The sequence below is a fragment of the Bombus flavifrons genome, chromosome 11 (assembly GCF_040668555.2).
Source record: "Bombus flavifrons isolate JBK064 chromosome 11, iyBomFlav1_principal, whole genome shotgun sequence".
Lineage (NCBI taxonomy): Eukaryota > Metazoa > Arthropoda > Insecta > Hymenoptera > Apidae > Bombus > Bombus flavifrons.
This window is the reverse complement of record NC_138452.1, coordinates 9,584,212-9,611,888: the sequence shown is the minus strand read 5'-3', so window position 1 is coordinate 9,611,888 and position 27,677 is coordinate 9,584,212. Positions and strand designations below refer to the sequence as shown.

Genomic DNA, 27,677 nt, shown 5'->3' with positions numbered 1-27,677 from the left:
ATAAGAAAATACATGAACTTTATGCATTATTCGACTTTGAATATAAATGATGTTGAATATGTATATTTATAATTATCTGTACTTGATATGAAAATGCAAATTGGCTTAAACAAATGCTACGTTTAGTAAACAAAACATATATCAATGACAATTACAGTAATTCAATAGACGTAAATACACGCAATGAAAAGGACAAAGAAGATTGAAAGCCAAACATGATCGTTTCTCTTTCTTTTTTTTTTCACGTCTTATAGTAAACTTTTTAATCTGTAGAGCGTAATAACTCGTACTTCTGCGTAATTGAATGTGTTTTGAAACGGGAAAGGTCATTCCGGACTGTCAAACAGGTTCATAATTTTTTAACGTCGATAAAAATCAAAAGTACTTAACTAACGTCATTGACTAGTTTCAAAATAAAAAATATTACGTATGTTGTCGTATGTTGTACGATTAGAAAAAAGAAAAACTAATAGGAAATTCAGTTGGGTTAAACTCGTTTTTAAAATTAAAGTTTATCAATACCAATCATTCATATAATTATGTTTATGACTTTAAAGGAAAAGATAACAAATATTATTTGTGTACGAATTTTTATGTGTAAATGTATGTTACATTTTTTTTCTGGAAAGAATGCATAGATCGTTAACGATTTATTCTTCTGTGATCGATGAGATGAGTGAAACCAGTTCAGTTCACCCAAAGAAGGTGCTTACGTCCAGGGAAAATCACATCTGCAAATAACAAATACTTGATAGGTGCGTGCGCATAAGATCACGTGGACGCGGGCACTATGAATCATTCACAATGTCTGTTTCGCAATACGCCGTCGAAAACACTATAGGCTTCGTTTCCAAGAATATGTGTCTCCTCGGGGTGTTCGGCTCATTATCGTTCCCATCATGTCCTAGGCGCGTATTTGCAATATTTTCAAGCATGCTCAATTTAATTGAAAATTACTTTAATAAACGACCACAATAGATCTATACTCTATTCTTTCTCTTTAATCTTTAATTAAAATTTTGGTATTCAAATATACAGCTGATGAGCGTTTTCGTACATATTTCAGGATATCACAATGATTGTAGTAGTATTATAATGACCGTTATTTCCTACATCATCATCAGATAAAGATTCTTTTTCCATTGTTAAGTCATAAGCTTAGACAGTGTTTAATCACAGTTCTGTAATGCAAGTTGTAAGTACTCGCGGATATTGTTTTCGTTAAGGAAATTTATATTTAAAAAATTTTTAAGTATTTCAAAGTACTTCTAATAATGGAAAATCTGTATAAGGTTAACGCTGTCCGTTCGTAATAATAGGCGGTGTTAAACAAATTCCAATAGTATGTAAGTACTCACATTCATCTTTCTCACATTCTATATATGCTTAATTAGTGGAACTTATGATACGAGAAAAATAGGAGGAGTTTATATATACCTGGATTTTGTTACTTCTTTCAATTAAGGAAGTTACAAACGGGGATTTGTTTTTTTTTCTTTCAACATACTTAATTAGTTACATGAGACTGCAACGCAATAGTGATAGTCATACACGAGAACTAGCCTAAATGATTCCATAAACAGATGCCGCGTCATCTTTGTGGGTTAAATAAGGATAATAAATATCACCTATAAACGTATTCCTCCCGCATTTGTGCAGTTTTCAATAAACCTTTAGCATCAAACGTAGGATGAAATATTTATGAACATTCATGAATTATTGATGCAAGATTAAGAACTTGAACTTGCTATATAAATTAATTTTGCATCCTGTATCTTAGAAAAAAATACAATAAAAAATTAATGAATATTCAGAATAGATATGCCTAAGCATTTTATGCTAAACAAAGTGTTAAATAATATATATATAATACATACTTTATAAATTGCTAATCATACAAAAGTGAAATCATACAGGAAATTTGTATATGTATATGAATTACTTTATTTTCCATATATTATTATTTTCGTTATCATTATTATTAGTATTAGCATTATTATAACAGTCGACTGTAAAAGCCAATATCAAAGAGATAAATTAGTCAGTCTAAATATCATTACATGCTCCCATCACAAAACATGTATCATCACATTTACATAATTTTAGATAGTTGCTCATATGAAAATTCGTACAAAACTAGTCAATTATTTATACTTTTATTTTTTGTTATCGTCCGATGCTATCTGCGATGCAAGGTTTGCAAATTTCGCCATATAATCAACACTACTCTCTCCCATCAAGCATTGCATATGTGAAACGACCTGTAATACATTCTTAATATAGATTAAAATATTAATAGATCAATCTTTTTTAAATTTTATCATATATACTTACATCGGACGATGGCCGACTATCTTCTATATTATTTTCATTTTGACTTCTCTGTGAGATTTTCATGGGGGACTCTAATTGACCTAGGAAGCTACTTAATGAAAAATCTGCTACCTGTAATTTAATTTCAATATTAGTAAAAGAAAAAATATTTCTTGCTTAAAATTCTAGAAATCAACCTTAGAAATTTACCTCACTATTCAACCATTGATGTTCTCCCTCTTTAAGTATTTGCGTTGCGCTTGTTATAATGGAATTCGTAGGTTTCGGAACTCTTGCCGCTTCAAGTTCATCCAAAAAATTTTTTTCCTGTGGTACATTTATAATTATGGATGGCGATTTATCATTTTGTTGATCATCATTATTTATAGGAGGGTCATTTATTTTATTTGCTTCTTGATTATTAGAAGTTACGTCTTCTGGTGCATTGCTTGCAGTAGATATTATTGGCAATACTCTTTGTACAATAAGACTTTTTTGCCGTACGGTTCTACCTCGTTTACTGAAACGTGTTGTAAACTTCTGCATTTAAAAAAAACAAAATCACATTTTTATAATAAATGTTTTTGAATTCCTTAAAGAAATATTGAATTTGAAACGATAACGAACATCTAACTGCGTTTTGAAAGCATCTGGTGTTCCAATCTTTTGATAAGTTTGTGGAATTAAAGGTCTTTTAAAGGTCGATGCTTTCGTCGAAAGTATTCGAGAGGAAATCACAGTTTCATTACTTCCAGAAGTATTATCATATACTTTACTCGTGCCATAACTATGTTTTGCTATAGATAATAGCTTTTGCAAGGTAAGACACAAATTATCATCGCGTAAAGTTGTTGATGTAGACTCTCCAACGTGTTGTTCCCGATGATTCCAGTCCCACCAATATTCCAGCGTAACTTTCGATTCGCGACCAAACTGAAAAATTTAAAAAATGTAAGACAACTCGGAGTTTTCAACTTTTATTGAAAGCTAACTCGGATAAAAGTTAACACGTGTACCATTAAAAAGAGGTCCCCCACAGTAATGGTGTTTGCTTCCTCGATATTCCATCCCTTCCGAATTCTTTCAATAGTTTCCCTTCCCGGAAATCTGTTAAATTCTGTTTTTTGCTCTGGATTAGCTTTTTCAGTGTTACTAACAGTCGACGGTCTTTCTGCAACATTACTGCTAGATTCTATTGCATCTATATCACTATTATTGTCCGGCATGGTACAGTTATCCTCTGTACGGCTCATGCATTTTTTGTCTACTTTGTTTTTCTTAATTCCTTTCTTTCCAACTCCTTTTATGTATTGTTCTGAGCCTAATAGGTCCATTCTGGAACTTTTCAATCCTAGACGTTTTTCATAAGAATTTAAACTGACACTGTTGCTGGTTAGATACTCTCCAAGGTTCACCATTGGCAAAGCAATTTTGCTCCCTTCGGGTGGTGCTACTCGTAATAACCGATTATCTTTCATTTCATTAGCAACTGCATTTTCTAAATTGGGGAACTACATTAAATGTATAGGAATTTTCTCAATACTCTTTTTCTTATTTGATACATAACAAGATACATTAATATTGGTAATCTATTTTGAAGTAAGGATACTGTGTTATACTTTGCAGGTCTCCATCTTTGTTGCAGAAATATTAATAAACTAGACAAACGTCTCTGTATAGGTAATAGAGTGCGTACTCTTGGATTCATCGAAGATGCTTGCACTTGCCACCATGCCATATTATTACGGGGCCTTAATTCTATTGTTATCCTAGGGGGAAGTTTAATTTCTTCTTGCCAATCTATAGAAATATTATAATTGTTATATGAAATATTATTAAATTCCATGAACTATATTTTACATTTTATTGATTAAGTATACCTTCTAGTTGATTCAGTTTTCTCAGTGCTCTACATATAGGTGTTTTAATTCTCATAGTTCTTCCTCTAAGTCTGACTTGTGTTGAACCCCAATAAACCAACTCGTTTAATTTCAACTGTACCTTTTCATATATTCGTGGTAACTTTCTTCTAAGTTCACCATAATTAATTAATCCATACAATTCCTGCGAAGTTTTTTTTACATCTGTACAACAAAACAATTATATTATTAAAATAAAAACTAAAGTGTAAAAATACATTAAACAATTACCTTCTGAAAATTTTAGGTGCTTCGATATTTTTAGCCAAGTTCTGTAATAAAAATGCCTAATCTGTTCCTTATTTTTTATTACAACATCTGGTAAACCTTTTTTCTTTCCCTGACTCAAGAAATAACTTTGTAAAGCATCAAAGTCTTTTCCATACTCGTTTAAAGCTTTGAAAAAGGTATTTTTATCTTCCATGGACCATAATTCGCAAGATCTTTTCAAAGATTTTACTTTCACCTCTGTATTGTTTTCTTCATCCTTGGAATCTATTAAATTATAAACAAATCTTTGTAACTATATAACATATTGGAGTTCAATTAAGAAGTTATACAGTTGTTAATATTTCTTTCGATTACTATTTAAATATGATCAATTGATTATACAAATACGAACCTTTTTTTTCCAAGTTATTACCATCACCAACGTCTAATTTTATCTTTTTTGTTCCTCGGACGACACGAACCTGAGTATTCTTAGAATCCACGGGAACTTTTGCGTCTGAAGAATTTTGTACAGTTTGGGATGAACTTTCTTCTTTCTTGCTCACTATATTAATCCCTTGAATTTCACAATCTTCATTTTTCGCGTTATTTTCCATTTTAACGTCCTCACGAGACAAATTTTAGGTAGCAACCTTAACCAGTTTTGAGGCGCTTAGATAGTATGAATTTTACAACTCATTAGAACAGGTAGCACATCGGTAAATCGAAGTAGATTTATGGACGAAAATATTCCCGTTTCGATTTATGATGTTAATAACATAACTCCGTCGAGAAATCCTATAAAAATTGTATTTTAACATAATTAGGCTATCGAGAAACAAACGTAATGGTGATTTATTAATGTGTTTAAATCACGTTAAAACGTAATTATCTTCGTACTTACGCTCGAACGTAAACACGAGCTTTTCCGACGCTGATTAATGTGATTAAGAAGGACTTAATTTTTCTGTAAACATAAACGCAATGTAATTGCAAAAATTACGTAATTATGAAAATCTAACGATATTTAGCTCAACAAACACAATAGATGCACACACTGTGCTTGCTTCCAAACTACACAATTCTAAGCGAGTTTTCGAGTAAATTGGATATTTAAATCTACTGCACTTAACATCTAAAAATTAAGAAATATTTAACTACATTGTTATAAAGATATATATATATAGTAAAATCATTGAAAGAATTATATTTAATTAAAATAATTAATCAACTCGTGTTAGGAAAACTTCGAAAAATTTGTCTTGTCATGTATTGACAATATGTAAGTACTTACATATTTGCATGTAGTGAAAAATTTGAATTGCTTTAGACATGACTCGGTACTTAAAACTTTTAAAAGATTTGACAGTCATCTAAGATCTAAAACATAATATATATAAAATATATAATATATAACATATAAGATATAAAGTATGACACATAAGATATTCATTCTTTTATGAAGATTACGAATCCTATCGAGATTCACAAAACTTATCAAGATTCAAGTTATTGAAATATCAAATCATTTATTCAAAGAAATTCGAATTTCGACAGTATTAAAAAAATATCGAATCGCTACGAAAATATTCGAAATCGAGATTGAAACGCCCATTAATATTGCTAATATCATATAAATCATCTCGTTTTGGTCAAAGACATTTTACAAATGATTTTCGCGCTGCGCTGGCGCTGGGAATAATTCGTAACATAAGTGCAACGTCTGACCAATAAAATCACGCGAGTAACCGCACACGGGACCAATTGAATTTTTCAGTTTTTTGCATGCAGAAAAGTGCATTGCTGTGTCCAATCTAAATGAACGATTTTCCATGATGTTGTTCGTGGACGGTGGCCTTGATAGGAAAACCCGAGGCACAGAGCAGAGGAGCGTAGTGTACTTAATTAATAAATCAATCGATTCATTTTAAAGAGATCTCGGACGTTGACCGACGCCTTGATGGGGCAAATAACGACAGTGTATCACTCAGTTACTAAGCCCGCTGTAACATCATAATCGGTCACGCGTGTTATGCACTCGACAAATTCCATCGCTATCCCGGTTTTGATAACTGTAACCTTGGTTATATTCACTATTGCGAGTCTACGTCAAAGGTGACAACGAGCCAAAAGCTACACGGTTTTTAATTTGACTCGTAGCAACTGCGCAAGGGTGGCGCGAGGTGTCAGTGACAAGGTGTATCTAACCTTAAAATGCGATCATCCGTGATAACCAATGTGATTGTACTGTTTGGACTGCATTTGTCGTATTGGTGTTGGAACACGGTAGATGCCAGCGGCGGGGCACTCGACACGAGCTCGAACTTTCAATCTGGTTCAACTGGAAGTTCACATTCCAAAGTTACGGCATTCTCCGCGACACTTACCGATGGATTAGCGCAAGCCGTTGCTCACGAAGCTGGTAAGTTTTATTTCTACTATTTAAACTAGACTGCGGATTTTTATGCATTCATGAAAAACTTGAAAATGCAAAAATGCACATAATGTGTGTAATATACAAAAATGTATGATATACCTAGAGTGAAATATTCGTTATAATTTTTAACGGGTAATATAGATCCCTATTTAACTTTTATTTCTTTAATTACGTCCATAAATATCCGCTATCTGTTTCTTTCTTGTTGTCTGAACCCTCCAATATGCATAGCCCATGAAAAATATCCTTCATTTATTCTGTAACTTATAGTAGCTCACAAAAGTATTCAAATATTTGTAGAAATTTTTTATGAATATATTACATGTGCTATTATACTGAAACATTTAAAGATTTCATTAGCAATGTGGTCAGACTATCATAATTATACTGGTAAAGTTTGAAATAAATCTGAAAATATATATAGAAGCTACAAGATATTTTATGAGCCACTGTAAATGCATTGACAGCTTATAGTTTCCGTTGTATTCTGGTGACAAGTTTAATATTTATTTTAATATGTTCAGTCGTAATATTGTTAGTTGTATAATTGCTTTCTTGTATAGTCTTGTCTTTATAATGTCAAGAAGAATTATGTGTACAGTTTACATTTTATATATGGTCCATGTAGTGTTTAGTAATATTTTTCTGATGTTTGAGTTTTTATATGTATTTGGAATTATATACTGATGTAATATACTGCTATTTGTATTATCATGTCCATTTTTTCATTATGAAATCAAAAGTAATATTTTTTACATGTATTTCAAAATATATTTTTGAGAAATATATTTGTTCTTCTTCTTTTTCTTCTGTTATTGTTTATTAATGAAGAAATTAAAAATTTCTCATATTGCATTGTAATCTGAGCTATGATAATTGGAGGGTTAATTAATGATTAGTTATAAGATACTCCAAATTGCTTTGAAATTAAACCATTAGTTTATATCATTATTTATTGTTTTGTTTCATTAATATTTTGTTTTAATCTTTTGTATGTATGTGTAAATAGGCAGCATGTATATGCATGACTAATATTTAATTTTAGAAAAAAGAAAGAAAATAAGTTTTGTTTGCTATATCATTTTATTTAAAGGTATTTACATTTACAAAGCTTACTTAAAAAGATAGGCCTTCTTCTTTAATTTGATGATTTTGTTGTTGGCTGTAAAAGAGATACAAATGTGTTTATGATAAAAGCTCATATTGCAGATGATAAATTTCATAAATGATCTAATCATTCAAAGATTAGTCTTGACTCAATAGTAATGAACTGTTATTGTAAACTTATTCTATGTCTATTAACAAGATACTTCTTTCTAATTGACATTTCTACATTAATAATAATTGGACAAAAAGCTTCTTACACGTGGTTAACAGGATAATCATAGCCCTAAAGAAAAAAAGGCAGCTGTAAACAAACTACATGTAATCATAAACACATACAATCAAACGTAGGCTGTTTAATTTATTACAGGTTCCGATACTTGTAACGATGACCTAGCTTGTCTTACACTGGCTTCTCATGATCGACTAGGTTTAGAAGCTATCAAATCACTCCACAGTCAACTAGACGATGATGCCAATGGAAATGTGGATCTTTCAGAGTCAGACGATGTAAATAAATTTTTACTTATAATTCCTTCTACACTATGAGATATAAAAAGCAATTTGTATTCCTTTTAGTTTTTAAGAGAAGAGTTACAATATGAAGCTGGGTATGAAAGGAGACAGAGGGCTTTCCATCATAATGATGATATGCATATTAGTGTTCGAGAACTTTGGGAAGCCTGGCTAAGGTCAGAGGTATTGTCTAAAATATAATTGTTTCTTTAAATAACTTTTATTTTTTTTGATATCTTACTATATTAATAATTTCTTTATAGGTTCATAATTGGACTATAGAACAAACATCAGAATGGTTAGCTTCTAATGTAGATCTTCCACAATATGTTCCTACTTTTATACAACACCGTGTAACTGGTGCTACACTTCCAAGGTCACTTTCTTTAAACAGTACATCATCTTGATACTGTAACAATTGTTTTAATAACAAAATATTTATTACTTTATGTATAGATTGGCTGTGAACAATATGCAATACCTAAGTAATGTGTTAGGCATCAAGGATCCCATTCATAAACAAAAAATTGCCTTAAAAGCTATGGATGTAGTTCTTTTTGGGCCACCAAAGGGTAAATAATTATTAAAAGATCATTTTTCTGTTAAAAATTTTTTGACTGGTTTACCATAATTATTTAATATCTTGTTATAGATACTGGACATGGCATCAAAGATTTGGTATTAATAACATTGGCATTCGGAGCGTTTATTGGATGTTGGTATGCATATCAGCAGAAGAAAAATTCACAGAAACATCTCCACAGAATGATGAAGGATATGGAGAGTTTACATAAAGCAGAATTGGCATTGGAGGACTTGCAAGTATGTTTTACTCTTCTTAAAGTCTTAGCAACGCATTAAATTTTCGTTAATGTTATGTTTTACGATTTACAGAAAGAATTGGAGAGGGCACGAATGGAACAAGAAAGTGTAACTACTGAGAAACAAAACTTAGAGAAACGTTTACAAGACGAAAGTGTGGGATTGCACGCTTCTTACTCCGATCTCGAAGTTTCTCAATTAAAGGCAGAAATCGAAGTAAATATCCCATAAATTTTTACATTTAAAATTTAAGGATTAGGTTCCTTCAGAGTGTAATTAATTTGGACTTTACAGATGTTAAAAGTTGAATTACAACGTGCAGAGGGCGAACTCGAAGACAGATGTTGGTCTCCTCCTCCTGGATTGCAACATTGGTTACAATTAACTCACGAAATTGAAAATAAAGCATATACCAAGAAAAAGATATCTGCAGAGAAACAGTTGCAACAAGCACGAGAAGCAGTAAGTGATACATTTTTTCTCAATTAAATTACTTTTGTATATCATTACAATTCCATTATTTATTATTTAATTGTACGTAATGTTATTTCTAGTGCGAGAAACTGCGAAAAAAACGATCGAGTTTAGTAGGAGCGTTTGTTTCAACTCATGGAAAATCGATTGATGAAGTTGATAAAAGTATAGTTGAGGCAAGAACTGCTCTAAACGAAGTCACAGCAGAATTGCAAGAAAGAGTACATCGTTGGAAGCAAATTGAGCTGCTATGTGGCTTTAATATAGTAAATAATAATGGTCTAAGTTATTTAGAAACTGTTCTATACAGAGGAACTCCTAACGGTCGAGGTCTTGGACTCAGAGGTATTTACGTTTATGACGATACAAAATTGTTTAGTGATTAGTGCTTGGACCTTTTAAATATTTAATAATTTAAAAATGATTTTTGTATTTTAATGTGAATACAAACACATGAAAATTGTCAGTATTTTATTTGTGAATCTTGGTTTAATTGATGATTGATATTCGTATAAAGTTTCAATTTTAAAAATTTGGATACGATAAATTAACGCGAATAATTTATCATGCGTGCGATTCATGTTTACAGGTCGACTCAGTAGTCAAGATGACTTAGACGACGAAGCAAGTTCAGTCTACTCGCCTTCAACATGTGGTGCCGCAGGTAAGCTGGAAACGGACTTCCACGAGCATTTAGATTGATAGTAACAATGCTCAATTTGTAAATACTATTGTAACTTTGATATGATACTTACAATATCTAAATATCTTCTATTCTCTCTTTTTTACGCACGTAGATATATCTTCGAGATCAATAATTTACTAACTTTTTTGTCGTCCTAATAGTAGTAGTTTGGGTTCTTTTGTGACATTAATTTCTCTTAATCAAACCTTCGGGTTTCCAGCATAGGTACTCGTGAAAACTAAATTACGATATGTACTTTGCTAACTATTTAAGAAGTTTGTAACGAAATTACGGATAAGTTATTCTTCGTAAGAATTTCTTATCAAAGATTTTGAAATCAAATTTTTACTAAAATATAAATTTAAAAAATTCACGTGATGCCTTAAGATTCATTTTGATACAAAAAAGTAGTTTTTGCAAATCGTAAATACGAATGTATGCATCTATGATTTCTATGAAAGATGTTACTGGTCCTAGGAAAGCAGATGGCTAATGTCACACATTACGAAGATGTTCTAATGTTATGTTTCTACAAATGTTAGAAAATATTGGAAGAATACAAAAATCTTATAAAAGATTTATGTTTAAAAAAAGCTTTACATTAAAACATTAAAAACATTAGCGACTTTTTTTATGGTCATTTTCTTTTAAATATATTTTTGTACATTGTGAAGTTTGATTACGTTATTGTCTTGTGTCTTTTACATAAAGTGTTGTTTAAATCATGCTATAAATGTTGTTGTCTCGTTGTTTTTGTTGAAAAATTTGCTCAAATTGTTTATTATTGCTTATATCATTTTTTGTGCTTTTTTCAAACTAATTCCCGATTTTATAAAACTTTGTTCAAGAAAAGTACACATGTATATATATGTTTGAATTATTGAATTAACAATTTTAGCTGCTCTTCTTGTGATAAGATACAATATTTCTTGATATTCTTTGTTTCTCTTAGGTTATTGTTTGTTTATGTTGTGTTATCATTTGATTCTAGGGGTGGAAGAAACTATACTTAACGGTTCCAAAAAAGATTAAAGAAGCTACATAATCAAACCTTTTTAACACGTTTTTATGTATATTATTGATCCTGCACATTGTATAGAGACTTACTTAAAGTTTAAAAAAGTCATAGTTGTTGAAAAAATTGTTATTGTTATTTATCGTGTAGTTACATATCAATGTAAAAAATTATTTATTTATATATTTTATCAAGTAATGTGTGACATGAATAATATGTTCGTAATTAAAAGTACATTGTACCAAAAAAATGCTTACGAACGAAATTTGATTATCTCTGATATGTGACAATGCAAGTAGCGTTAAAAGAGCATCAGCAGATCTTTCAGTGAAATCCGGTAAAAATTTTTAATGAAAGGATTTGTGTGCAGGAAAAGGGAGGATTGAAAATTGGAATGTTCCCCTTTCCTAATCGAGATTTGTCAAGTTATAACGGCGTGTTAATTATTTAAACAATGACAAGTTTCTTAACTTATTGTTAACGCGTAAGTTTACAGACACACACATGCGCACACACACGCGAACATACACTCACATATTCTCACATACACACATTATATTATAATATAATTCAAAGAACAGTGTATTGTCAGTACAATTATATGGAGTTGTTTTTTTACAACTACCTGCTCGTACAGATTATGAAACGTTAGGATAACAATTTGATGAAAGAACATGACATATTTTTGTATAAAAATTTTCGTGATGTGTCGAATGAACGAACGAGGCCAGAATTTTTACGAAGATGTGTATGTGAAAACATCAGAAGCATGTGATATTTTTACGAATAATGTCATTTTTCTTCCACATACAAAATACAAATTTTTTAGTTTTTTCTTTTCTCGTAAGAAATTTTTATTTAAATATAAAGGAAATGAAAATCTGAGCCATGAAGAAAATCGAAGAGGTCAGAAAATAAATATTAATTTACTTTGAAAAAATTCAGGAAAGAATTTTATACGTTTCTTGAGACGCTATTCTGTGTAATATGTAAGTTTCTTCCTTGAGAAACTAGGGAACATCTACTCAATGACAGCAATGATTAATTCGCTTAATGGTCATTTTGCAAAGGTTAATTTGTGTCGCAACTACGACTTCGATTCTTCGTCTGTCCAAGGCATACGATCGTTGGACTGGGAATGTATTTATGAACAAAATTAACAAGTCGTATCGAAAGTCTCATTTAAATTCTAATCACCTACTAAATATCATAACGAGTACTCCAAATATATGTTATGTATATTTCCATATGTTCTGTATATTCTCGCAGCTTTAAATTTCCTATACGTGATTTCCTATCCGCAGTCTAACGATCCAAGCTCGATCAAGTATAATAAGCCTTCTAGTTCGTTCCTTCGTATCTAGTAGCAATATATCGAAGACGACCAAGTGCCAAGCGTGATAACTATCTAATTATCACTTTATTTAATAAGTTCCGATGATCGATCACCTATTATATTACTATACGAAAATATAATATATCGCTTAATCCTATTAAAACGTTAAACTAAAGTAGAAATTTTTCATTTACGATTTCCCGGTTGTTTCATGAGAATCGACCGATCGTCGATGCGTTTTCTTATTTCGCCAAGAGCACGTTTCAATTTTGCCAGGTCCCGCAGTAATGCGTTGCACAACAATTTTCGTATTAATAGTTCGAATTAAAGGCTAGCACAGCATCCTATCTTAATTCGACGATCTTGTTTACATCGCTGGAAGTGCCATTTTCTTACGTGTCGTGTGCAATTTCAAATTTTTTTCCTGTCGCGATTATCGCTCGCTAGCTGAAGCTATAACCGATGATTAAATACATCATATCTATGCTGTACTATAATCCAAGCGGAAGATTTCGGTCGTTCAAGATCACTTTATCACGAGGTGGCGTCGCTACTTCCTTCGTCTGATTTCTCGTTTCTGTTCAGCTCTTTAAGATCTAAGAAAGAGCAAAATTGTTTTCTTGATACTCGACTGTCCGTTATACAGATATTTCGTGTAGCAAAAAATGAACTTCCATCAACTTCTGAACTATAATTATACCTAAAACTGTAGTACCTATAAGTCCTCAGATCTTTTTGTGGAGCACGCTTAATGATTAAGCAATCAATTATCCGAAATCTTGGAGTAAACATTCTCTAAAATTTTGGGTAATTGCGTAATTGTATGTTACAGTGTATTTTTTAAGAGTTGGATAATTGTTTGGGTGTATGTTACTAGTATTGGTGTCTTGGAACCTCTTTAGAGATTAAAGAGGTAAATAGTTGAAGAATAAACGCAGAGATCATCGTGTTATATCAATTGGTGGGAGTAGTGTGGCCTTAAGCGTGGAAACCTTTGGCTGCGGCTAGGGACTAGGAAAAACTCGAATGATCGAGGATTCCTGGTTCCTAATATGATGCCAAGAAATAAATTCTATTTCCTGGGAGATCCGCGTCATGGTTAAGATTAGAGTCAATTAAAATTAGATGCGACTATATACGTCCGAGGATTTAACTCGTAGGTGCAATACACGTATTTACACCACGACGCGTAATAAATATATTCTCGAATCAGTTTGATTTCATGCGAAAGACGTGACAATCGAAACGGCTCTTTTCTTCCTTCTATTATAAACTCGAGCATATCAATGGCATTGAGTTATATACGTATATGTATACGCATATAATGCACATAGGCAAACGTGTATATTATTGTACATTAAGAAACGAGAAGCGGAGGATCTGTACATTGTTTGTCTGATTGTTGCAATGCATACGTTATATCTCCCTCTCGACATTTTATTGTGTGCGATTCAAAGGTCGTAATTAATAAATCAAGCAACTTGCGAGAAACCGACGTGCACAAGCCTCGTTTGTATGATCTAAGTTGCGATGAGACGTTTCAAGATGACCAATTACTTAACCGAGTATGTAATTTTAATTTCAATCTTCTCGCTGAGCGACGTTAACTACGCTAGTTCCTGAAATTAAATGATCCGTTCCTGGACTTGTATAAATTTTGCCGTGTTTCTATGAATGTTTCAAGTTCCTATCTTGTCTTTCTATTTCTGTCTATTTTTGTCTTTTAAATAATCTAGTTAACATTGTACGACTCACGAGTGACACTTGAATTAAAATTACATATTTAGCACAATGATACGCTGTACTGCAATCTGTACAACAGTCTGTATGTGATTGTCTTTGTTACCTGCAAACCGAAGTTTCAAGTTAGACGCTTTAGTATGTTAACTCCTTAGTAGTTTGTAAGTCTTAAATGCTATACATACCTATTGAAATGCGCCAAAAATGTACCAATGAGATTTATGAATTATTGCTGTTAAAATAACTGAGTCTAGAGAAGTCATTAGAGAATATTTTCTTTAAACAGGAACACAAAGATATCTTTCCCAGTTGAAGCAATAAAGAATTGACGTTTTTCTCTATTTATTGTATTCTTCTGACTTCGTCGTTTTTATATGGAACACTATGAAAATAGAATTTTCAACAAGAAATTCATAAAATGTTTGATTGTCTGTAAAAAAAAAATTTATGAAGGATTTTGTGTGTTTTGTTTTCGCTAGAACAAGGGACCAAGCTGCGTTCTCTGGTAAAGTATGGCATCTGAGGAGCATGTAAAGTTTTCTCAGAATTGATGTGACACGAATTGGAAGAGTCTTCTTAGGAACAAACATAAATTTTATCGCATAGATCGTGAATTTTCATGCATTGCGCTTTTTAAATAACGATTTCCTCGTTATTCTACTAATGTTTGCGAGACAGTAAAGCATCGCGACAAAATTTATATTATTTACTGTGGAATATAAAAGAGTATCATCCATTGTGTTGTTTGTTTCTCTTCTTCCTTCCACAAACTGGATTCTGCATGGAACTGACCTCTGACACTGTTTGCCGAAAGCAGTTCTAACTAATTAGTGCATGAAAATTACAATTGGCCGAATAAAAATAGTATCTACAGTTATTTCAATATATCTTCATTGAAATACCAATGGTATCAGTAAATCAATATCCCTCAGGCACCAAAGAAACTGATATTGGAGCACATTTTTCCAAGAAAATCTGTTTCTTTGATTCCTGACCTACATTAACGTTAATCTATTCATACATATAACAATTAGTTCTATTCCAATTTCCAATCAGTTTTACTAAAGATTCAAATACATTTTCAGGTTAGCCCATCCATTCTCCATCAACTTTGATGAACTCAATTCCAATACCGAGCAAATAGATTCCTAAAACCTTACATATTTTCAAACAAATTTTTATAATCTTCAAGAATCTGTGATTCTAATGTATCAATCACTCGTACTAAAATCCCCTGCAGAAATAAAAGACTATCATAAAATGAAAAGCCACCGAAGATACATACAAAGCATAACAAAGTTCAATCTTAATCTACAGGTACACTAGACAGCCTAATGTGGAAGGAGTCGTCGGTTCCTCCAGACTCGTCCAGCAGTGAAACCGGGAAGGATACACCACCAGAGAGTAACGTTGTACATTTCACCGTCGGCGATGGGCCCGTCGAGCCCGTCAGAGCATCCAGCAAAGAGAAATCCAACATCGTACGTTCCTACAGTCAAGACACGAGCATGCCTCTCGCAGTCGAGGACAAGACTACCTCATCATTCCTGTCGAAGTCGTCTTATTCAGAGAATTCGTTGGATTCGTCGAGCCAAGATCGATCAGGGCAGCAAAAAATTGGTCCGACGTCCGCGACGACCGCGAGTACCACCAGCATCAACTCCACGACAACAACGAGCACATCGAGCAGCAGCAGGAAAGCGCCGAAGGAGCCGCAACAACAGTCAACGGTGGACGACGAAACGTTATCGACGGACTCGAACTCGACCACAGACAACGACGAGTCGAAAAAACGACGCCGGAAGATGCTGTTCACGTTCAGGAGGAACAAGACCAAGGTCACGTTATGAAGCCCGCTAGTCAACATAACATACACTATATATCTGTGTTGTAACGTTCTTACTTAACGCTAACTCACCTGCGATCGATTAATTGTGTCATTACGAGCCGCAACGTGCACTTAAAACATGATGAAAACGACTTGTCTCCGCGAACCGGTTGATCATTAATTAGCGATTAGATACAGCCGGTACATATACGTATACGTACATACAGACACACATTATCTGTACACGCAAGTAGAGGGGCAGGTATAGTTTGGCGGAACATCGATGACTTCCCTTCGTTGACCCTTTGGTTTGCATCAAATCGGACGTTGGCATTTAGTCTCGCTCCTACACAAGCCCAATGCTATTGAAATTGATTGTACGAGTTTGAGAGCTTCCATCGTGTATTGCTGTATTGCAGAAGGCACGTAGAAAAACAGGGGAAATTAGAAAGTATCGTATGAATTATGGAAATGGTACTTACTCTTCAGTAAACTCTCGATGGAAGAGCATTCAAATACGACTTAGGGGTTCGTTACTTAGTCAATCCAGTTTCGGTAGTTTCTCGGTACTGTATGTAATTAGCGTCGAAGCTCCTTGTAATATAAATATCGCAAACAAACGCAGCTACGAACGTTTAAATCTTATTAGATTTTGAGAAACGTAGCTGCCTCTTTGCAATCTGTACATTAATGTATGATACAAGCATAAGGAAGGGATTTTGTTAAGGAATTGTACAGTATGAGCTTGACGCATAACGAAATTGATTATGCCAGTGTCTGATTAATTGTACAATAATAGTAGTGTCACGGTTTAAAAAAGCGTTAGTTAAATAAGTCTAAGAAAATGAGAAAAACATACCTAACGGCCAACGATGGAGAGATAGATAATTCTGAGAGTTAGAAGTGATGTTCCGCTCTGCTAGTGTCGTGTAGAATGTTTTTGGTGCCCTGCTGTGTCTCCTGTTCTGCCAAATCTTCGTTCTGTTCGCAACCAGACACCATCAAGCGACATCCAATTTAGACAGCTAGATTTTTAAACTCGCGAAATTCTTTAATCACGACAATATTTTGGCTCAGGGATGGGCGATCTTTTCTCTATACCCGTGTACTTCCTTTTCAATTTCAGGTAGAATGGTATACCGACAGCTCTCTGTCTCATTCATTGTAATTTAAATTGAGCTTCTTTTTCGCTGGAACGTTCCTTTAATTTCGCCTTTGTATTCCACTGAATAGTATCTAGCAGCTGTTCACTTTTCGATTAGTCTCTCTGAAATGAAAGAATCTCAATTTTAAATATTTATAATAAACATAAATTATTTTTGGATTAAGTTTTGTAGTAAGTTATGATAGTGAAAATTGATCTTTGAACAGCTACAATGAACACGATATTTTACAATCTCTAACAACGTATTTATTGACCTCTTCTTTGAAGCAGTGGAAATACTTTACTTGGTCCATTCCTATTGTTTCGTGCATTTTCATTCTTAAAATTATTTCGAACGCCAGTAAAACAATGAATGAAGTCCTAGAAAGATTTCATAATCGATTACAATTTATAAAAATGTACGTTCCTCCGATGTTTCTCCATGACGATACTCGGCCTAAGTAATCATTAAGCGAAATCTACTAAGAAAGAAGTTTCTGTCGTATCTGCTTTAACAAGTTCTTCATTTCTTAACTATAATTCACGAGTCCAGTATTATAATTCCAACATAGATTTTCATTTAAAGGAAAAGAAAAGCGATCGCTCATTCCTAGATCCATCGTAACTTGTTTCTCTCGCGCAGAAACACGAAATTCTAGCGTACTGAAGCTTTCGTTCCTTTTTTGTTTCTTTTTCAATCGATGAACTAGTGGTAGTCGTTAAATGTAAATCTTCTTTCTGTTTTCTTTTGTCTTTTCTACCTTTTATTTTTCGAATTCATTGTTTTTTTGGCCTCTACAGTACAGGTCCAGCACAAATTCTTCCTCTTCACCTTCCTGTTTGATTTCTTAATATACACTTAAATATCGCGATCTCACACACTTTATCATTTTTTATCTTTGCTTTGCTTTTTGCAAATTACAATTGCCCTTTATCTTTCTTCGTATTACGCTGAGTTATTATATCCTTCTTTATCCAAATGTGTCTTCATTTCTTGAAAAACTTGCGAAATTTAATGATGATATCTTCGATTTAATAGCGTTCGGTTAAATAGCACGAATATCAGATTCCATTGTTGAATTTTGTATATTTGTAAGGAGCAGAGCGCTGTTCTAAAATAGGCGATAATAAGATAAGAGAATACCTAAAATATCTTTAACTATTAAGTCATCCCACGAGTGAGGTAGCGTTTTTAATATTATCTTTTTAAGAACACAATTATCTCAAATAACAACTGAAAGAGGATTTGGAGTTGATCAGATTTCAAGTATTTTCCAAAGTATGTGAATTTTGGGTAATTCTCATTTTTTAGAAGTAAAGTTGTTCACCTAACTGCGGTCAACCATAATATTAGTTCCTTGTTTGATAAAATCCATACTTGTGGAATGACATAATAACAAATAATCATAAAGAGATTTAGGACACTCATCCTTCGAGGTTCATGAAGATTTGTAAATAGAATATCGTTGAAAAGCAATAATCATTAAGACGTCTCTGTTTTTCTTCCTATACGTGACTTTACACGATAATGTTTGCAAGTATTACTAGGTTTAACACTACGAATAAAGCTCACGAATCTCAAAGGAGAGAGAGGAAGGGAACTAGCATAAAAACCGATTTTTGTGCTTGCCTTGTACCATATAGAGAATCTCTAGTTAAAATTATTTGTAGTCTTCCATGAATCATAAAAGAGTACATAAATCGTGACATTTTATCGTCGCGTTTTCGATTCAATTTGTGCGCCGTTTATTCTTCTTTTCTCTTTCTTTTTTTAAACGACTCGTTCATAATATTGCGACACCTGTTGTACTTCACCTTCTAGTGTTTAAACGATTATGGTCTGCCTGAAATCAATTAGTCGTTCAAGGCCATCGAATAGTCTCTATTGTTTCATATACTTTAGAATTTCGTTCATCACTAAATTTACGTTCATCATTATAATAATGGAGAACGCTATTACACGGATTATCTAAAGATCTGAAAGCTTACAATATTATTAGTACGGAATGGAAAGCACTAACTTCCTTTGTAACAGCGTTGAAAAATTATTGTGATAGAGGTTTAGCGAGGAAGAAAGGGTACGATGATTTATAATTAAGAAAGTGACCTTAAGTGACTGACTGTTTTTGGTCAGACTGTAGAATTAACTTATTATCGCTTCCTCGTATTACGCATAATTCTCTACAGTTGTCACGCATGACAACGAACATACAATACAGGACGAAGTGGTTTCTTCCTTTCTTATCATATTTTTCTCATTTTATGTATATACACTGTATATGTACGTATATACATTATGTACACACACACACATGCACACACAAGTATGTCCGTGTACATATAAACGTAGAAGCTTAAAAGCGGTGAGGCTGGAACTCTCTGAAACTTATACCATGTAAAGAAGGATAGTGCGATAAGATTTAAACTCGGGTATTAAATCGACCATTATCACATGAATATGCGAAGCTACTGTTACAGACAATTTTGATAAGTGTCATCGCCCTCGCGTCGATTAACTTTCCGTGCGCCGGTTTCTCCATAATCGAAGAGGAATTCTATCTTGGAAATTTAATGATGCGCTCGACTCGAATTCTAATTAGCAAAAGTTACGTTTGTAATTGGCGCGTGAAATCGGAAAATTCGAGAGTTAGGAGGTTCGAGAAGCTGGAAACTTGGAAGCTTAACAATTTGAAAGTCATTGAAATACGCGAACGTCTAGAAATTGAGGAAGATGAAAATTCGAGAGAACCGAGACCACGGAGAGTTCGAATAAACGCTTATTGTCCTTTTTGTTTCACTTGTTCTTCCAAAATGCCTGCACGATTAATCGACCACTTTCGCTTGATCTTCTCTCTTGTGCTACCCGATGTTTTTAATAACACGCGCGTTTATTTTGTTGTGCATCTTTACCCTGACCCAAGAGCAGTAGATTTCGTTCGCTATTTTGCGGTTTTTCTACGTGTATCCTGGAATTCCTTCCTTTTGTTTCGCCCTTATTCCTTTTCCTTTTCACGCGACGCGCATTCCTCTTGCCAGCTTATTGTTCCAGATGACGCTTACTTCGCTCCTCTCCTAACTGGCAAACTGACACATTTGTATCTCAGGGCTAGTCTCAGTTTCTTTTTCTGATCACGACAACGTACTAATTATGAGTACGATCACGAGTGTGTTTTTCGGAGGCATCTCTCTATCTGTAGAGATACGCTCGTTTGAATAGACATCGCGCGACCCTGTGGACGAGTTACTTAGGGACGTATTATAAGAGAGCAATAGGCGAAGCGATCTGACGTTCAATGGACCAAGTTCGATTAACGTTATGTAGCGTGACGTGAAAAATAAGAAGAGGTATAGTTGCAAGCATCAATAGTTGGAACGTTCTTCTAGGCTCAATCATAGTATTATAGAATAGTAGCATCAGGGAAGATTGTCGTAGTTAAATATTTAAACAAACTTTTATCTCGAACGAGATATCACAGCTTGCGAGGGCTTCCGTATATGTAAAAATACAGCCGTATAATTGTATCAATTTTATCGTAACACACTGTTTACCAATTATACAAATCTGCCAACTTTATCATCACAGTAGTATCGTTGTTAAAATGCTTGAGAGAAAATGGTCCAAACTTTATTCAAAATACACTTTTTCGATATTTAAAGATCTAGATAACGAAACTGCTAGGTAAACGTTGCGTTAAATTTCAAAAAGTGTGTATCCGTTGATTCATCTGCAGTCTTCTACAGCAGAAAAGTTTTTTCAAAAATATCTTTCTTCTTTAGCTTGTATCCAATTGTTCCGCGAAAAGGTTTCATGTTCGAATGAAATCAATTTTCCTATAGGTATACGATGCATTACGTTCGATTAAAAACTTAAGACTGCAATGAATTAATAAGTGAGAAAATCTTGCAATAGCAATATGTAACACGTGTGACACTCGTGTTCCCCAGCAGAACTGAAAAAGAAATATTGTTAATATCTGATGTATAAATCATGTTTCCCATTGTCGGGGATGCTATGTTCTCCAAATGAAAAGAAACAAGAAAGAAGAAAGAAGCTCACTCCCACGATTTAAGTCGTTGATCAAACCGCGTGACATCTTTATGGTTGTATGATTTATCGTAAGAGCTGACATACGGAATAAAAGCGGAATAAATACGGTCAATTTTAACTAGCTCTTTGCGACGTTCTTCTCGTGCAAACTATAAATTGTATTCCCTGCGTGAAACCTGGGAACCTTTCTCGACTGGGAAAGAAATCACAGGCCGTCCGAAAAATCGTGTACCGTCCTTGTAAGGCGTGATTCTCTTCTCGTCTGTTGCAATATCGAGCACGATTTATGCGATCGTAGAACGATTTATTCGTATGAATTTATAGAATGATAATTGAAAGATGTAATACGGCTAAGTTTGTTGACTTCTCCTTCCAACGTTTCCGTTCCAAGAGACTCGGACGAAAGCAGAGTCGTCGAGAACTATGCAGATACATCATCGATCACTAACAATTTCTATGAGAATAAAATGTGTCAGCTTCGTTTTAACGTGTTACTTCGTGATCGACCCATTAAGTACCAGCTTTAAAATGGTTTGCCAGGTTGTGAATATTCTATGTATCTTATGTGCCCCTTTCAATAGTTTTCTCGTTCTCTTCGAACTGTTCTATGTAGTTCTTAAGCGAACGTAATATAACGTTAACCATTCCTACAAATAATTAATAGCTGTTGAGAATTCGTAATAACTTGTTGAAAAGATAGTAGCGATTAAAACGATGAGAATATCTTAGAACATTCTTAAAAGCGAAGTACTGTGAATATGTGTACTTTATAGTTGAAAATAAAAGTATGTTGTATACACTGACTTATTGTTAGCTTGAGTGGTAGAGTCTGGCTGTTTTTCTCTCTTCGATTTTTCGTCAATTCTTCTGACGTACGTGGTATGCGTGTGTACCATGATGCAAGTGGTAATCTGCAATCTTTCTTACCTCATATGATAGTCCAGCAACAATATGTCGGATAGCGAGCGTTTAAAAAATAATTTGATATAAGTTTCTCAGGAACGTTATGTTATCTCTTCCCCTGGTGTTCCGTATTAATTAATTTCGTTCGTCCCCTTTTCCTGTGTTTAATATTATTGATATCAAACGAATCGTTTGAAACGTTACATTTGTCATTAGCACCGAATTATGGCGATAGAAGTTATAAAAAAGCTAAGGAGCTTCTCATCGTGGTATAACAGTCGAAATTATCCAAAAAACATATTCTGGTACGATCGAATTTAGAAAGAGAAAGAAAACGAGGAAGAATTTTGAAACAAGTGTAATGAAACGTGACGAAGTCGTTGTCAAAACTCTAGGGAAAACGGAGGTTTCAAGCAACATAACACATACAAATGCTGGTACTTAATGGACCCGTTAAAAGGCCATCACAGTGCGTAGAATTTTGTTAGAACACTTCAGGTCAAAGTGTATTTTATAATTACGAGTGATGTTTATAAAGGACAGTTTTTAAGATTGTGTATATCTTGTTATATGTTATATCGCTTGATACTGAAATCTTACTCCAGTTTACTAATTATTGGTAGAGACGAAGAGTGAACGATAGAATGCAAGAGATGCGAAAAGGAAGAATACGTGTATAGTTCAAAGGTACGCGTTACTTCATAAGTTACATATACTACCAGTTGAAAATATGAGACTCAAACTCTACATTATGCTTAGCCTCTATATCCTGTCTTCAATGACATAATTTTTCGAAAGGGAATGACCTGCAACTGCTTTAGAATTCTTGATCTGCTTCTTCGTAATTTTATAAATCAAACACTTCTTGGCCCTAATGGATTTTAAAATATTTATAAAATATAATTCTGAGAAGTAACTACTTTTTACATATTAAAAGATCCCATTAGAACACATATTTTAACGTTTTCAATATTTAAATAAAGTACCTGAAATGTATACCAAGCTAATTTGCCGTTATAAAGCAATAATTAAATGTTCATTAAAGGTTAATATTTAGGATATTAATTGATGTGACGTTCCATTTTTACCCTTGTACCATAAAGTATGACAATAATTCGATTTAACAATAATTCGAGTTAAAGTCACATGTTTTCAGCTGGCGAGGTATTTACGCGCCGGCGCGGGAAGCGCGGGCTATTTGAACTTGGATTTATTTTACATAAACATGTAAATTATTCCTACTATGTTACTATTATATTGTTCGCCTGTTTTAATGGCGAGATAGGTCTTCCTTGTAACGTGATAGAGAAATTTATCAAAAATAAAGAAATTTCATAAAAGCCTGAAGCTCCTAGCTAATTTCCGTTTCTTCTTTTCTTTTTTTAGCCTTATTGAATCTTCTCTCTATCCCTCTCTCTTTCTTTCTTTTTCCAGGGTAACACAATGCAACAACTCAGTTCGTCGTAATGCGCTATTTTATTAGAAAAACGTTATTAAATAGTTTGGACCGGACACACACGCAAAACATGTTTTCCATCGGTGTTACACCAATGTTGACTGCCGACAAAATTAGACATGGTTGCAGCAAATTAGAATTTGTAGCCTTCTGTGACTTAGGTTCATACAGTTTATACAGTTCAAGATTTTCAGATGTAAATTCTAGTTTTTCTCTGAAACAATATTTTACAGTCTATAGTCCAAATAGTTTTATCAGGTTGCAGTGATCAAGTGTGTTGTTTTTTTTTCTTACGAATAATTATTTTATATATAATGTATAATACAATATATATAAGATTATTTTATAATTTTTTTATTAATTTCTATTCTCTCTTTCCTAAGTTTTATTAAAAGTCTAAAAGGTACTGCCTATTTGATAAAACTGGATGTAACTATAGAATATCCTTCCAAAAAGGCAAGAAATACAATCTGAAGGTCTCAAACGGCATTAAACATGGAAACAATCGCGCGAAGAACGAAATAACACACTCATCAACAATTAAGTCCGGTAACTAATACTAGCGAATATCTTTGTCATTAATTTAAAACCATGTATAAACATCTGCACACGCCGTAACGATCTTATAATAGTCTTTAGGCTAGAATGGTCTAACTGTGACCTAACGATCAACTAACTATAACTGCACAAATCTATGGTCGTTCATCTTTGTGATTAACGAACACAGCAATGGATACATTGGCTTCAAGTTAGTCTATAAATTCTCAAATAATTATATACTGCTACATGACTCAGGCTAAGATCAATTTTCCTGCCCTACAAAGATGTTTTTACATAAAAAGGATTTATTCATTCAGTACATTAAAATTTCAATGTAATCCAACTTATTTGAGAATTTATCGACCAACTTGGATATTAACAAATAAATTAATCGTTAGATATTTCGTCACTGGTATCATGATACTTGATTAGAAATCGTATTACGTGTTCAGATTTTCAACTAGAAATCCAGAATTACAGGACAAATTGTATAAACGATCAGTCTTATGGAAACACAAGCATACTTATTAACAATCGAACAATGGATTTGAAATACTGATTCCGCGATAAACAGATTTTCTTTTGAACAACGAATAAAGAAGCATTCGAGTTCCTATTGAGTCGAATAATTTTCCACAAAAAAAAAAAAAAAGAAAAAAGAGAAGAAGAAAGAATACTGTGTGCCCTATTTTTAAGTTATCAATAAATAGTTCAACGCTCTAATTTTAATTGAAAACTATAGTAGAACGTTGAGTTCATCGTCATGGATTTGAAGTTACAACTCTTCTTATGGTAGAAGACCCAATGAAATTGACACGTTTCTCCATATGTTTGAATTCTTCTGTCAAATTAAATTAGTATGTTATACTATTAAATGAACACGTTGCCTGTCTTGGAAATTTTTTTTGGTGAAACTTTATAATACGTGATAAATTTTCAGATTACACTTATACATAGAAATAAATATTACATATGAAAAATATTATAGCAAATTCTTTGCTGTTGTATCTTTACTTTCTTTTTATATTGATATAAACGAAATATCATTTTATGAAATGTTCGTAAAAAGTATAAAATTCCTTTGACAGTCAACATGTTAAAAATCCTTGGCAGTATTTAACGAATATGACTATTGTATTCACCAGTTGCACTTGGTGCAATTGCCTACGTGCACGTGTAACGGACGGTCAATAAAGGTAGATTGATCCTGTTTCTTCCACTAGTCCAAACGATCTACGACATCGTTCGCTCTTCTACTGAAATTAGCATAAATAATTGTATAAAGAGAATAAAAGTATAGTTATATTCTTCCTCTTTCAACGTCTTGCAGATTTTTCAATACAAAAGACTCCTTACCAAAGAAACAATCCAGAAGAAAACAAAAAATAAAGACGTAATATTTTTAAACAATATTATATATATACGTATATTACAAACAACGTATTTAATCACAAACGTTGAAAGAAGAATCTCCTAAATTGTCAATTTTTTCTTCGCTCAAATCACCTCAAACATGCAACAACGAGAATCGTCAATGAGTGATTCTCTCCTTCCTCACATACCTCTTAGAGGACACTTAATACTGAAACCGTTCGGGAGCAACGTGACCCATGTCTTTACTCTATTACAACCGACTATAATCTCTAATAAACTGAAGTGTGTGCAAGATCGTTCAATTTTGCGGCGTATTGTCGTCATCTTGCTGGTCACTGGTCTCTGCCGCGGAGGGTATGGTTGCGAGGAGCCTGACGGCTAATCTGCTTGGTGATCCGGGTGGTTCAGGCTCCTGGATGGCCAGCTGACGGGTAAGTCGTGGCTTTGACCTAGTTGGCCTAGGCGTGTTCCTCGCATTAATCTCTAAAGATGCACTAGACCTTGAAATTCTCCAGGTGCTGGTGCTGGCAGTAGTAGCGGAACCGGAGGAATCGTTCCTGGAGGAACTGAGGTTCGATTCTTGCGACGGTTTCCTGGTGATCAACCACGAAGAAGCTCTTCGTTTAGGATCCAATAACCTCAATGGAATACCGCAATGATGAGTTTGTCTCCAGGAATCCGATCTAGACGAAGAGAAATTTTCACTGGAGGACACCGACGAGGCTCGTTTATGTTGCTTCTGTTGGATCTCCGCGATCTGATAAGCGTACTGGTCGCTACGTGCGTGTCTAGGCCTGGTGTCCCTGGCACATGGCCACAGTATCCTGGTGCCCCATCGTCGATAACCAGAACACTGGCTAGTTTCAAGTAATCTTGAATTACAGGCGCACGGTGCCTGATTCTCTCGCGACGACCTATCTACCAGGCTATTCGTATTTACAGGGGTCTGCCTGTTGCTGAAGTTGGAGCTATGCCGGCATCTGCCGATCCCCCTGGTCACCCTGGACTCCTCGATCGCCTTGCAAATAAGTACGCAATCTTTCTTGAACTGTTTGGTCAAGATGGCGTATAAAAACGGGTTACAACAGGAGTTTAATGGCAGTACGAACACGGCAAATACTTTCGCCTGTTCGAGCGACACCAGCTGCAACCCAAACGTGGCAGTCAGCGAGAAGAACGCTATGGGGGACCAGCAGAGGAAGTCGGTGAACACCAGCAGAGCCATCCGCTTAGCAATTCGAGAATCATTTGAGTTCCACGCTTGGGAGCCTCTGATCGCGCAATACATCTTCAGATAGCATCCCATTAATATGAGAAACGCAACACCATTGATGAGCATGAGAAAGGTCACGTACGCCAACGCCGCGTTTCCATTGGTCTCGAATGGTAAGCATATAGCGAACTTTCTGTAATCTGATACACCGACTAGGGGTAAACTTGCCATCGACAGAGCAAAACCCCAGCCAGCAGTCATTATATAACCAGCGTGTTTGAGGGAAAGTCTCTTGTTCAGGTGCATGGCATGTGTTATGGCGTAGTTCCTTTCTAAAGTAATAACTGCTAACGTATACACGCTTAACTCAGAACTGAGAACACCTAGAAAGCCGGCTAACTGGCATCCAGCGGAAGTTTGCCATGGTATGGCATACATCCGGAATTCTCCTAGGGTAGAAGCGTCCACCACCGCCAAAAGACCTAAAATTGTAACATATATATTTGAAACTATAAATTTGAATAGAAAAAGAAGATAGCGTAGAAATAATAAGCTACACAGATGGCGTAGTGAAGAGATACTATACACAGTGATTTTAAG

At 34.0% G+C, this 27,677-nt stretch overlaps 3 protein-coding genes and 1 long non-coding RNA gene across 24 annotated transcripts in view; 1 reads left to right on the top strand and 3 right to left on the bottom strand.

Moving 5' to 3' along the window:
- Positions 1-573: 573 nt before the first annotated feature.
- crm (cramped chromatin regulator) lies at positions 574-6,762 on the bottom strand. Of its 3 annotated transcripts, none has more exons than XM_069123004.1 (13): positions 6,651-6,762; positions 5,737-5,822; positions 5,347-5,409; positions 4,855-5,240; positions 4,464-4,727; positions 4,194-4,397; positions 3,923-4,113; positions 3,330-3,824; positions 2,941-3,246; positions 2,524-2,853; positions 2,335-2,445; positions 1,438-2,261; positions 574-1,181 (listed from the first exon to the last, which is right to left on the bottom strand). In XM_069123004.1, the coding sequence occupies exons 4-12, from the start codon at positions 5,057-5,059 to the stop codon at positions 2,157-2,159; spliced, it is 2,211 nt and encodes a 736-aa protein (XP_068979105.1). In that variant the 5' UTR covers positions 5,060-5,240; positions 5,347-5,409; positions 5,737-5,822; positions 6,651-6,762; the 3' UTR covers positions 574-1,181; positions 1,438-2,156. The 3 variants fall into 3 exon arrangements, with proteins under 3 accessions (XP_068979105.1, XP_068979107.1, XP_068979106.1); XM_069123006.1 differs by having other exon boundaries at positions 574-731; XM_069123005.1 differs by lacking the exon at positions 6,651-6,762 and adding an exon at positions 6,171-6,287.
- Stim (stromal interaction molecule) lies at positions 6,657-22,394 on the top strand. 6 transcript variants are annotated; one of them, XM_069123012.1, is made up of 12 exons: positions 6,657-6,864; positions 8,354-8,493; positions 8,563-8,682; positions 8,763-8,875; positions 8,956-9,071; positions 9,152-9,321; positions 9,394-9,537; positions 9,616-9,783; positions 9,876-10,140; positions 10,385-10,459; positions 15,051-15,076; positions 15,889-16,027. In XM_069123012.1, the coding sequence occupies exons 1-12, from the start codon at positions 6,657-6,659 to the stop codon at positions 15,895-15,897; spliced, it is 1,554 nt and encodes a 517-aa protein (XP_068979113.1). In that variant the 3' UTR covers positions 15,898-16,027. The 6 variants fall into 6 exon arrangements, with proteins under 6 accessions (XP_068979113.1, XP_068979109.1, XP_068979108.1 ...); XM_069123008.1 differs by lacking the exon at positions 15,051-15,076 and having other exon boundaries at positions 8,414-8,493; positions 15,889-22,394; XM_069123007.1 differs by lacking the exon at positions 15,051-15,076 and having other exon boundaries at positions 15,889-22,394.
- LOC138184751 (uncharacterized) lies at positions 11,346-17,954 on the bottom strand. The gene is made up of 3 exons (XR_011174402.1): positions 17,819-17,954; positions 14,757-17,666; positions 11,346-14,677 (listed from the first exon to the last, which is right to left on the bottom strand). It is a non-coding gene; the product is annotated as an uncharacterized LOC138184751 (long non-coding RNA).
- An 801-nt stretch (positions 22,395-23,195) lies between the features above and the next one.
- The window catches only part of rk (G-protein coupled receptor rickets), a 40,628-nt gene continuing 36,146 nt past the window's right edge, over positions 23,196-27,677 (bottom strand). For 10 of the 14 annotated variants that reach the window (XM_069122988.1, XM_069122989.1, XM_069122992.1 and 7 more), the window contains one exon: positions 23,196-27,559. In XM_069122988.1, the coding sequence (XP_068979089.1) occupies positions 26,163-27,559 (1,397 nt within the window). In that variant the 3' untranslated portion in view covers positions 23,196-26,162. The remainder of the gene's footprint in view (positions 27,560-27,677) is intronic. The other 4 variants (XR_011174399.1, XR_011174398.1, XR_011174400.1 and 1 more) reach the window with 4 other exon arrangements.